The sequence below is a fragment of the Rhinolophus sinicus genome, linkage group LG02, assembly GCF_036562045.2.
Source record: "Rhinolophus sinicus isolate RSC01 linkage group LG02, ASM3656204v1, whole genome shotgun sequence".
NCBI lineage: Eukaryota > Metazoa > Chordata > Mammalia > Chiroptera > Rhinolophidae > Rhinolophus > Rhinolophus sinicus.
In genome coordinates this window covers 17,017,435-17,030,536 of record NC_133752.1, presented here as the reverse complement: position 1 = coordinate 17,030,536, position 13,102 = coordinate 17,017,435, and the positions used below count along the sequence as shown (strand labels likewise).

The window sequence follows — 13,102 nt, the reverse complement described above, 5'->3', positions numbered from 1 at the left end:
AACTTGCGTTTTGAAAACCACTGAGTTGAGATAAGGCCTCCGTTCTTGAGGAGCTCCTTTTTAACAGGTAAGTCATGAAAGAATGCGGTGTGTGTATTAATTCAGGTGTGAGCACAGTGTTTAGGAGCCCTGGGGTGGGAACATCGGTTGGCATCAGCAACCAGGTGAGGGTGGGGTAGGCTGTTCGGGAAGCCATCCTGAAGTGAGGACCTTGAATCTGGCCCTTGGAGGTTGTGTAGGAGCCCACCAAGCAGAAGAAAATGGCAGGAGGACTCCCCATTAGCTGGCATAGCAGGGGTAAACTTGGCATCCCTTGGGAACTGAAGGGGAGCTGAATATGATTTTCTTGGGACAGCACGCAGTGAGGGGGCAAGAAGAGGGTGGAGGCCTGGTCTCTGGGAAATTCTGACATTTACGAAGCCCTGCAGAGAAGATGCCACCAAAAGAAGCTAGAGGGAAGTGGCCAGAGCCAGCATGTCCTTGAATTACACCCTGCTTTTGCAAATCCAGAGCGGATGATCTGTGAACAAACAAGCCAGCTGGCGATATCCATGGGAGAAGGAAATCAGCCCGAACACAGCCTCCCTCATAGGTATCGATGGGTGTTTGATCACAATCGTTGTTCATTCGATTTTCTTGTCTTCCTGTAGATTTTTAATCCCCTCCTTGAGAAGCAACTTGCTGAACAAATCAAGTTATATTATGAAAGGTGTACAGAGGTTCAAGAAATAGTGTCTGTGTACACATCCACAGTACAGCAAGGGGGCAGGAGCCAAGAAGCATGTAAGTACTGAGCGTCAGGAGAGCAATCTTTAGCTCTGTGCCTTTGTGTTAACAGGACTGGCTTCCTTCTAAGGGGGTTAAAATAGAATACATGGCTTGACCAATGGGGACAAGTATGACCTCTGCAGATGGATGCAAGTGAAAGTGTGTGTTCCGCCTGGATTTCAACAAGACCGACGGCTGACCGCAGCCCAAACTGCCTTTAACCATATGATTTGGTCTAAGAACACCAATGAGAGTATTTTGAGCCTCGCATTTCATGATTCTCATTTATAGTGAATTCTTAGGCCAGTCTAAGAAAATAAAAATGAATCGGAAAATAAATTAATCCTTAGAAACATTTGCCCATCGGTGCACTTTTGCCTGGGACCATTGATATCCGGGTATTAGCTTTCAGAAATGTTGAACAATGATTTTGTTGTGTGGGGCTTGGTTTTGTTTTTGAAATCCTTGAAGTTGACTCATTCTGGAAGCTATTGGTAATTTGCCACAGATGGAATGAACTTCAAATAGACGGCTTTCATGCCTGCTCATATTTGCACGGACATCATCTCGCTCGTATGGGGTGTTTGTCAGTTATAAAACGTGGTCCTGTCTTATGTTCCAGTGTTCCAGCTTGGATCTGGCACTTATCAATTTCTCTGTGCTATGGATCTTCCTGCTTGATATGGTGGCACTAGACTTAGTTTCATATGCTCCTTCTAGAAGAGAAGTTCCTGTGGGTCCTTTGCCATCCACAAAAGCAAATTGAGAATGTCCGTTCTGCCCACATATCTGGCCATCTTCAGGGCTGGACTTCCACATTCCAGGCCATGGGGGGATGGATGTGTCTTGAACATACACCAGTCCGATGGAGTTTGCATGAAATAGTCCCAGGGAGTGATTAGAGATGGCGATAGGTAAAGGTGGAAAGGCAGCACTTCTGCAATTCAATTTAAGAACAGGCAGTACTGGTCCCCAGCTGCTGCTCTCACCTCTGAATCATCCAGAAAATACGGTGCTGTCAGGAGAGGGGGAAGATATATAGGAATAGTAATATCCCAAACAGGAAAAAGACTGATTTTGATAACTGATGAAACATGAGGAGAGGCAGCCTGAGTTAGAAGGCCAGGCTGGCATGCTGATCTGTGTGGGAGCACTGGGGAGACTTTCCTACCATCTACTGCCTTGCCTCCCTGGGGGTCCTTGGTCTTTGCTTCTCAGCTCACACTGCCAACAAAATGGCCTAGATATTGGCCTCCTGGGGACCAGTCTGAGACCAGCTGCTCATTCCGTAGAATTATTCAACAGCCATCAGCAACTTTGGCACATTTCCCTTGGACTTGGCATGGAATTTGTAACCTCCAGGCAAAGGCATCATACCAATTTCAAATCCCTAATGCACCCCAACCCATATCCAGTAACATTACATCTGACCCCTTATTTCTCGTTCCACTTAGGGAGAAGGGATTGAGAGAGGTGAGACTCACGCTTTCCTAAGGAGAGTGGTATCTTGTGCTTCTCTTTCCTGCAGGCGACCTGCGGAACTCCTACCTGGACCTGACCCGCAGGTACGGGAGACCCTCGATGTGCAGAGCCTTCCCCTGGGAGAAGGAGCTGAGAGCCCAGCACCCCAGCTTGTTCCAGGCCTTGCTGGAAATGGGTCTGTTGATGGGTAATTACGTGTTTGCTTTGCCTTTGGATGCCGGTCAGGAAGACTCCCTCTTTCCCCCGTTTCACTCTCCCTCTTTGGTGCTATAGGCCTCCAGTTATTTTTAACCCTAGTGTTTTAGCTTTACTTCAAATTTAAATTGCTGCCCTGTCCACAACTCAGTATATCTGTGCATGTTTCCAACACTAAATACGACAGCTTACATTTAGGAATCGCTTGAGCAATTCTTTGTTTAAAGCCAAGGCCACAAGTGGACAACTTACAGCCAGAGTTGGCCCCCAAATGTGGTTGATTTGACACACACATTGTTGTCAATTAAAAAAAAAAAAGTTGCCAGTATCAAAAACCTTATGTAAAAATGCAAACGTATAGCTTTTCTCAAAAAATTCAAAGACCTGGCAATGCTAGGCTTCCATTTCTACGTGGCGGCAGTCCTGGAGGTGAGGGGTTGGCACAGGCACGCTCAGTCGGTCCACAGCCTCTTCCCTCCGTATTTCAGCACCTCCTGCCGACCTCATTCATGGGTCTTACCTGCCTGAACCCATAGGCAGGCACTTGAACTTGAGACCCCAGATATAAAGTACTCTTGAAGCGTGTATACTTCTCGAAGGTTGTGAGCTTCTGCTTAGGCCCATCGTGATCTGGGTTTGCTTAGTACTTAACTACATCCTGGAGGGCCATGAGGGCTCTTGAAATCTTGTTGTTAGGAAGAGGAGAGAAGCTGGAGGTGTTCGGCGGTGGAGGGGATGCTAAGGGGGTGATGATAGCTACCTTAGTGGTCAGGGGCAGTCCGTGGTCTTCCTGAGCATACAGCACGACCCTGAGTCAAGGCATTGTGGAAACTGACTTCTGCTTCTTGTGAGAATTTCCTAAGAATGGCAGCGTTCAGTGGGACAGATATCCTTTGCCGATAGGGACCTCCTCTCCCCTGTCCTGAAAGAATTCAAGCCATATGGGATATTTCATTTTTCATTCATTTGATACTTGCTGAGTGACTGCTCAGTTACTTGGCTATATTTCAGAGGTTAAGTAAAATAACACTGGGTCCCTACCTTGAAAAGCAAAGAAAAGACTTGAAAGCAAAGAACAATAGTAATACATCAAGACTGTGGAAAGTAAATGGTAAGAGAAGGGAGTGGTCAGCTCTACCTGAAGGGCTAGGGTGTTCAGAGAAGGCTTCCTGGAGGAGATGACACTGGGACTGATTCTTGAAGGGTCAGTGGATGTTTGCCAGAGAAGCAAGGTGGGGGTGGGAGCAGCAGACAGAGTAGCCACAGGGAGGTGGGGACAGCACAGCATTATTAATGATGCCCAAGGGGTTTGGGAGGCAGGAAAAAGGCCTGGAGAGAGGTCGGACACCATCCTGAAGAATTTGGGCTTTACCTTGTAGGTCACAAGGGCCTGTTGAAGGGTTTCAAGCAGGGGTTAGAGGGGCGATCAGATTTAGGTGTTTGAGGTCAGTCTGGCAGCAGTGGGAGGTTGGGGGAGGTGAACTAGAGGGGTTTGCAGCTGGAAGCAGGAGTCCCTTGCTGTGGTTCAGGAGGAGAAGATGCAGGCCTGAATGGAACACAGTGGTAGAGGCGGAGCGAAAGGATATAAACAGGTTGACTCTGAAGGACCCCTTCGGGGTCAGGCAAGGGAGGCCTGTAGAGTCGTGTAACAGCATAGCCTCTGCACCCAGATAGTCTGCATCCAATTTTAACTTAGTACTTCCTAGCTGTATGGGTTTGGGCAAGTCGCTTCATTTCTCCAAGCCTCTGTTTCCTCATCTGAAAAATGGGGATGATAATGGTACCTCTCTCCTAGTGTTGGGTTAAATGAATGAATATACAAGTATGTAAAATACTTAGAACAGTATCAGTACAGTAAGTTCTTTGTAAGCACTATTGACATTTTGGGCTGGATAATTCCTTGTTGTGTGGGATCTGTCCCGTGCATTACAGGATGTGGAGCTACATTTCTGGCCTCTACCCACTAGGTACCAGTAGGACTATCTCCCCTCCCACAAGGCTCTTCTCGAGTGACAACCAAAAATGTCCTCAGACATTGCCAAATGTCCCCAAGGAGGCCAAATCACTGCTGGCTGAGAACCACTGTTATATAAATGTCATGACTATTATTATCGGGCAGAGACAATTCCCCAGGTTTCCGTTGGTCGTCGTGGAGGTGGTAAAGCACCCCCTTCCCCCTCCAGACAAGCGAACAGGAGTGGGGCATCCATGCTGGACAGTGAAGGTGAAATGAGCTAAGACCATGTCTACATCAAAATTAGTTTTATGAGATTTCTGATCATATTAAAATACAGTTTTCCTGGTTGGGAACAGGAGTGAATCATTTTCACAATGCTCTTTTAAGTAAATACTCTCAATGGCATGTTTTCATGTTATGTTTACAGCTCAGAAGTTTTGTTTACAAGAATTTAGAATGATGTCTTCTCCGCGGAGGTCTGACAGTGGAATTTAATTAAAAACTGAAATCATGAGCTCCCAAACCCTAAGACTTCCTGGGCTCTGGGGCTGCAGAGCTGTCATATTGCTGCCCGGCTCCGAGGACTGCTGACCTCAAGCCCCATTCTGCCTCCAGCCCCTGTTTTTCTAGGTTACATTGTCCCGTTCGTAAGCACTGAGGAGGCTTCTGCAGAGGCAGGGCATAGAGTCCTCATTAAAATTCATCTCCAGCTGGCACACTGCCCTCGCTTGGGGCTATTACAGCGTCCTCCCCCTAACCCTGGAGAGCTTGGTGTGATGTGTTCTGCCCATTTTCTAACAAGGCTGAGAGAAATGCAGAAAATCTGATTTCGTAAGTTGAGGGTAAAAAAATAAGTGTACATTTTTAACATATCTTTTCTCTGGTCTATAAAAAGAATAGTAGTAAGTCTTGGTGTGACTGTGTATCCATTCTTGGTTCTTTCTTCACATACTTTCCCTTCCAAGTTCTTCTTGCTTTCAGTGTCTAGCTGGCTTCGGACAACTCTAGTTAATAGGAACTATGTTAAAGGGTTTCAAGCAGGAGGTAGAAGCGTGATCAGATTTGGGTTTTTGAGGTCACTCATTTTTGAGGTCACAAAGCACTGGTTTTGGAGTGCTTTGGACAACTCTAGTTAATAGGACATACGAGGTGTGACAATTAAGTTCACGAACTTATTGCAATGCTCTTGCTAACCTTTTCTGATATCAGAGGAATTATTCATTATGAATTTGTACCAACTAGACAAACAGTTAACCAAGTTTACTATTTGGAAGTGCTGGAAAGGCTGCGTGAAAAAGTTAGATGACCTCAACTTTTCACCAACAATTCATGGCTCTTGCATCATGACAATGCACCAGCTCACACGGCACTGTCTGTGAGGGAGTTTTTAGCCAGTAAACAAATAACTGTATTGGAACACCCTCTCTACTCACCTGATCTGGCCCCCAATGACTTCTTTCTTTCCCTGAAGATAAAGGAAATATTGAAAGGAACACATTTTGATGACATTCAGTACATCAAGGGTAATGTGAGAACAGCTCTGATGGCCATTCCATAAAGAGTTCCAAAATTGCTTTGAAGGGTGGAGTAAGACTGGCATTGGTGCATAGCTTCCCAAGGGGAGTACTTTGAAAGTGACCATAGTGATATTCAGCAATGAGGCATGTAGCACTTTTTCTAGGATGAGTTCATGAACTTAATTGTCAGACCTCATATGTTTGCATTATGTTTTCTGTTGCTGCCCTGAGCTGTCCAGTCCTATTGACTAGTAGACTTTGTCAGAATATCCTCATCATATTACAATTTTCATATCTTAAATAAGCTACGAGAATGGACTCAAGTATCAGATGTTTAACGCTTGGAATTCGCGCTGTGGGAACTGAATAGGTGCAGTAACAAATATAAGGAATTTAACTGTGTGAGGAACTTCTTAAGTCACTCCTATCACAAGCTTCCATTTGTTCATTCACTAAACAAGTATTGACTAAGTTACCCCTGTGTGCCAGGATAAGACAAAAGCGGGGCTGTGTTTCGAACGAGAGTTATTTAGGTAAATACAAAGAAGAATATCAGTTCCCATAGTTTCTACAAAGGGGATTCATTTGTGGAATTTTCTTTTCCCGGGCATGTTTGAGAACGTAAGACAGTGTGAGACAATGGCCTATGCGTTCTGGTTCTCCGCGACAGTCATCTTTTTCTCTTGGCAGCATCTCCTCAGATAGACAGCCGATTCCACCTCCAGGCCACCACACATGCACATTTCAGAGTTGGGAGTGTTTTTTCCCCCCACACTGTATGATTTTCGGCAGATCATCTGCTCTCACTCTAAGCCAACAACACACTTCAAAGGAACTGTGAGAACATTTCAGGGAGTGGAGAGTCCGAGGTTTGGGCTTCATCAACCACCAGTAGAAAGAACATAATGGAGTGTCCTCTGCCTTCCCACCACGTGAGGCAGGCGTGCTCACCACCTGCCAGTTGTTCCCAAAAGACTGCGCTGTATTTTCCTACTACAAAAGAGAATCGCCAACTATTTACACCCTCCCCCTTTCACGAATGTAATTTTTATATATACCGGGGGTGCCAAAAAAATCGTATACACGTTTTAAGCAATGTTAACATTTTGGTCAACATTGCTCAAGCAGTAGTTCGCCGTCATCAGAAGTGTCTGGACGCTGATGGTAACCACTTGGAGCCCCTCTTGTCAGTGCAGAAGTCAAACGTGACTTGTATTCATCTTCTGTTATTGGTATATATTAATACAGTCTTTTGCTTTCTTAAAAATGTGTGTACATTTTTTGGGCACCTCTGTGTGCGTGTATTTTGTGTGTGGTAAAATACATATAACATAGAAGTCCCCATTGCAGCCATTTTTAAGTGTACTCTTCAGTACTGTTAAGAACATTCATACTGTTGTGTGTGTAATCTCTAGAACTTTCTCATATCGTAAAACAGAAACTCTGCACCCATTAAACAACAACGCCCTAGCCCCTCTCCCCCCAGGCCCTGGTAACCACTAGTCTACTTTGAACTTGACTATTTTAGATACCTCAGATAAGTGGAATCATGCAGTATTTGTCTCTTTGTGACTGGCTTATTTCACTTAGCATAAAGTCTTCAACGTTCGTCCATGTTGTAGTGTGTGTCAGAATCTCCTTCCTTCTTAAGGCTGAATATATTGCATTGTATGTATCCTACGTTTTGTTTATCCATCATCTGTGGATAGACACTTGGGTTGCTTCTGCCTCTTGGCTCTTGTGAGTGGTGCTGCTATGAACACGGGTGTGCAAATCTCTCTTCAAGACTCAGCTTTCAGTTCTTTTGTATATATACTCAGAGGTGGGATTGCTGGATCACAGGATAAGTCTGTGTTTAATTTTTTGAGGAACTATCATACTGGTTTTCATAGAGGCTATATCATTTTCTATTTTACAGCGCACAGGGATCCAATGTCTCCACATCCTCGCCAGCACTTGTATTTTCTGGTTTTTTGATAGTAGACTTTTCCTAGTATATAAACTACAAGCATAAATTACACCTCATACCTCGTGGGTGTGAGGTGTAATTTATGCTTGTAGTATATATACTGGGAAAAGTCTGGTTTAATAGCAATTAAGAATAATGCTCTTATAGAGTGACATAATGTCTACGAAAGGGTTTCTTGGATGATAAGGTGCCCCATGGATACGAGGAATGGGGTTGCCTAAATAGAGCTCACCTCACTCTGGCTGGAGGTACCACTGTTTGATCTTATATGTATCTCTATCGCTTTCTCAGTTACAAGCTTGTTGAAGGTGGTGTAAGCAGTGTAAATAGCCCACTTGCACATCCAGCCTGCAGTGTTAGGTGCTGTGCATGTGTTAGCTGCTTAGTTATCTATCCTCCTTCCATATGACCCTACACAGCACGTGTCTGCACCCTTCCCCTCAAGGAACATACCTCACCCACACACACTGCTCAGCTCGCCTGCCCTGCACACAGCCTTCAAGTTCCAACTCAGATGCAGCCTCCTCACGTCACCTTTCCTGTCCCCTTGGACAGATGGCTCCGTCCCTCATGCTGTCCTTGCCATTTTGTGGCTTTCCGCTCTATAGTACCTGTGTTCCTGTATTCGTAGGGTTGATTTGCCTGTCTGATTCCACAGTGGAGCGTAGGTGGGCATCTCCAAAGATAGGAATGGGAATGAGGTTTTCTTTGAAGACCCTTAACAAGCAGTTGTTGACGAGCTGGATGTACTTTAAATGAATAGTGATCACATCGTAAGTACCAAACACGCCTTTGTTGGGTCAGCGAATCACTGAAGAAACAAGGAGTTTGACTTCCGGGAGACAGAAGTTCAAGGTCTGCACTAACCACACTGTGGCACGAGTCCAGACTGGCAGAGTTCTGTGGGCTTATTTGCTTTTCCTCTACATTTTTTCTTGTTTCTCGCACACTCCCTTAGCCTGTTCCCTCTCAGGAGCTGCTTTCCTGGCTTGGAAAACACCTCGACAAACATAGTTCTGTTCCCCAGATCTGTCAAGACGTTGTTCATCCACTCTCCCCTGTCAACAAAAGGAGACCAGGATCCTTCTTAGTCTGTGCACACCCATTACAAAAGAATTCTCGAAATGCGGCCCTCAGTGTTCTTGCTTTCATGTGTCTATAATCTAGTTGCTGAGATAGAACCAGGTGCCCAGAGGTAGAACAGCCCCTAGGTACACGCAAACCCCATCCAGCACCCCTGTGTTGGGTACCTCCCAGCACTGTGCTGGGCCCTAGGGCAACCGTAATGAAAAGCATAGCCCAGCCCACACGCAAATCTCTGCCAAGTGCCAGGGGATGCGGGGGAGGGAGGCTTCTTAAATGTTGACAGCTGATGCGCTAACCTGGAATAAAATGCAGCTGTCCCCTCTGGTGACTCCCACTCTGAAGTATCACAGGACGTGTTTCTTGCCTTGCAGAGTTGGCATACCTTTGAATTAAAGATGGCAGCTCTCCTCAGGGCATGCAGCGATACGCAATGCATATAGATACGGCAGAATACCCTTCCTGCCTCCGGGCTTTCCAGGGCTGTGGAACCGGATGCTGATTGCCTTGGTTGGCTCGGGAGTTATCCTGGGCTCCTCTGCCCTGAAGTTCACCATTGTCCTGGCTCTGAATGGCATCCAACACTAGACCCCATGCTCAGGTCTTCACAAGGACCATTCCGATTGGTCAACCTCTGTGTTGTTTCCTGGGGAACCTCCATTTCCTAGGAAAATGACTTCTGTCAGAGCATAGAAATCGCCCTATTAGCATTTGGGATTCTGCTAATGCTGGGATGGTAATATTTTAGTATGCGTGCTTTTTCTCTAGTTAAGAGGTGTGCTGGCTATTTCTTTTGCTCTCCTGTCACTTTTGCTTGTCAAAACGGAACGCTTTGAACTCAAAAACCCTTTGAATGGGGCTCTGGCATCCAGGGAAAAGAAGTGATAGGCATAGAGCCTGGGCTAGGAGAGGCTGCAGGAATGACAATGGCAGGAGTGGCTCAAGGCCAAAGAGCTGGTTATGGAAGGAATGAGGAAAGTGCAGGTGGGATGTGGAGGCAGGGAGGGGCAGGTGCGTGAGTCAGGTGAGCTGGCCAGCACGCCCCCCCTGGACATCTGCTCCAAGGCTAGAACTGTTTGCTTCCTTCCCTCCTTTTATCCTGGACTGGGCACCTCTGAACCCACGGGAGTTGGTGATTGTGGCTTCAGGAAATCTGAGGTCTGCCAGCAAATGGTTCTCAGGAGGCGGCCGAGTCTAAGCTGGGCTCGCCCTCCAGGGCTGACACCATCTGCGTTGTTCCTTCAGGGCCCTAGCCTGACTGCTGTCCCAGGCTTTGCAATGCTGAGGGCAGGGGAAGAGGTGCCTCCTACAGTGTGCCGGAGCATTGCTGGCTGCACTAACGTCTCTCTAATTTGTTTTTAACTCTTATTTTTGCCAACAATTGCAGTGCTTATTTGGAGACTCTAAAATGCAGAGAATGGAAGTGGCAGAAATGCAATGAGGTTACTTAATAATGCCAGGGTACTGTGTCCTTAAGAGCTGATTTTCGCTATTGTTCATTACAGAACCATCATCTTTATTTTTTTTTAATTTAAGAAAGCATACATTATACAGGTTTTTTTTTTTTTTTTAAAGTACACAGAAGCACAAAGAAGGGGCCGTACTCTTTCTGCCCAGAGAATCCCTCGTGATGGTCCTGAAAGGAAGGGAGGGAGGAAGGGAGGGAAATTACATGTATAAAATTAGAAAATTTGCACAATACAGAAAAGTACAAATAGTTTACTTCTGAGATAGAAATTAGCCACCTCCTTAGGTCTTGGGAACCCAGCGGAGCTCACCTGATCAGAATGCAAACAAAATGCCCTGTTTTTTGTTGTTGTTTTTTAAAACTAGTAAACTTGGAGAAGATCTTTTTCTGGTTAAATAACATTTTCTCCTGTTACTTTTTTTTTTCTTCTTTTCACTTTCAAACTTCTACTTTGGATGCATTACACCTTTTGGAAGCTTGAAACTGAAAATGACTTTCCTATCGATGTCCCCATTCCTTGCACAAAAAATGAGTCTGTCTTTCTCCTTCTGAATTCTCAACTAAATGCTGACTCCAGCTCCGTCAGCAAGTGGCTACCTTCTCGTTTTCTTTTTGCCTCTTTTCACGATGGATGCACAAATAGTGATCCTATGGTGTTTCTGTAAAAAAAAAAAAAAGGAGGAAAATAAACAGTGCTGTTGCTGCTTGGAAAACAGTAAGGTTTAATTAACAGCGGCGATGCCTTTGGTTTCCTTAGCTTCTGGTGTAGGAAGAAGAAAATGGGAAAATGTCTCCCTTTTCTATTTTGTTTGTTTTTCATTACACCATTAATCTCCATAAACAAGGCATGTGGTTTTTTTTTTTCAGTTACAGATCAACTAGAAAAAATACATATGCTAAACCAGATGGGTGAAATTAACAGTTTCATTAAACTGATTTTAAAATTGCCAGTTTTGCAATATCACCAAGGACGTCATGGCTTTGACTGTGCTACAGTTAGAATTCGAACTTTAAAAAACGTGCAATAAGAGCAGTTTTACTTTAGACTTACTATCTATTTTTTTTTTTTTTATTGTATTCACTGGTGCAGAAAATTGTTTAGATTCATTTGCAGAGAAAATACTGATGGGTAATATTTGGGGGAGTTCATTTTAATATGTTAAAGAACTAATGAAGCCTTTTCAACCTGCCTATGTTTCAGTCTGCAAAGCTTTTTTTGTGCTAAGGATTAGAGCTTTGTGAAAGATTCCCCTTTTGTTCCTTACTCTCCAGCAATCCCAGCTACCTGGATACTCCCGCTAATGATTTCTGGGGTTCTGTGCCAAGGGGTCAGCAAGGCAAGTGTTTCATTTGGAATTTCATTTGGTTTGGAGTCTCTCCTGTCCTTTGAGCCCACAAAGCCCATGTCTGTGGGTACTCGAGCAAAACTCATCATCTTAGTTAAGGGCTTGGCAGAGCAGGTATAAATTGTTAACAACATGCTAATGTTGCTTTGCTCAGAAAGTGCACTCAGGGGCATCTGAGATGAGTACATATTTAAAAGTAAACATAGGTAGAAGTAGGATTTATTTTGCACCTCCATTTTGAGTGCTGCAGTGCACACTGCATCCAGTGAATGTCCGTATCCTAACAGTTGAGTAGGATGGAATTCTTCTCTCAATGATGCAAAGGGAAAATCCAAAATGAGATCTCCAGACTCATGGTGGAAAAGGGTGTTTTTATTCAGATATATCCCAACAGATGAGCAGAGGGAAATGTTCAAGGGTGTTCACTGCCGTGTTGTTGGTTACAACAAAACCCCTGGAAGCAGCCCAACAGTCCGAAATAGAGAACTGGTTAGAAAAATGGCACCGCTATAGAATGCAATACTATTGAAGCTTTAGAAAGAATGACCTTCTGACAGCCATGGACAGACGTCTCTCATGGTATGTGGTTAATTTTTCAAAGTTGAGGGTCAGAATCTATAACAGCTTTTTGAAAAGAAAATGTGCCTGTATATATGCAGAGGGGTGTGTATATGAATTATTGTCGGTGCAAAGGAAAAGTCTGAAAGCATCACATGCCAAGCTTTTAACGGTGTTTATCTTCACTATTAAAGACGGATTAGGAGAGAGGGAACTTCTGTTTCTTTAGAGATCAAAAAAATACAGAAAAAGGAGAAAATTATATTTGTTCAGCAAGGTGATTTTTTTCCACTTGGGATGGAGAGAGTAAATGCAGACCCAGCGGCTCGTTCTGGGAGCCAGAAGATGAGACTTCTTATACCGGGTGGAGGTGGTGGGCAGGCTCTTTCCCTACAGTTTGGCAGACAAAGGCACATGTCCCTTTCTCAAGGGCATCCAATCCAGCCCACCTGTTTGCCCAGAGGAGCTGGCACCAGCTCATAACCAACGGCTCCGGTTTCACAATTTCATCCATGGATCCCACTGGTTTCCATGTTTAGCTTGGACCTCTGCAAGGGAATTGCCCTTAAAGAAATCCAATCTCATCTCAGAGCTCACTAGCCAAGTTTTCCCACATTGGAAACTCACCTCTCTTCATTCCCTTACGGAATGCTAATGGAGTGAATATCTTGTTGCCTCCTGAAAGTTATTAGTAACATTTTAATTTTAGATAGAAGGAAGAAAACTGTTGGACACAATTTTTTAGGCAGATAAAATTTC

At 44.7% G+C, this 13,102-nt stretch overlaps 1 protein-coding gene across 3 annotated transcripts in view; it reads left to right on the top strand.

The window, feature by feature from the left end:
- The window catches only part of SEL1L3 (SEL1L family member 3), a 97,810-nt gene that overhangs the window by 36,879 nt on the left and 47,829 nt on the right, over positions 1-13,102 (top strand). For 2 of the 3 annotated variants that reach the window (XM_019743863.2, XM_019743865.2), the window contains exons 8-9: positions 651-783; positions 2,297-2,437. In XM_019743863.2, the coding sequence (XP_019599422.2) occupies positions 651-783; positions 2,297-2,437 (274 nt within the window). The remainder of the gene's footprint in view (positions 1-650; positions 784-2,296; positions 2,438-13,102) is intronic. The other variant, XM_019743864.2, reaches the window with a different exon arrangement.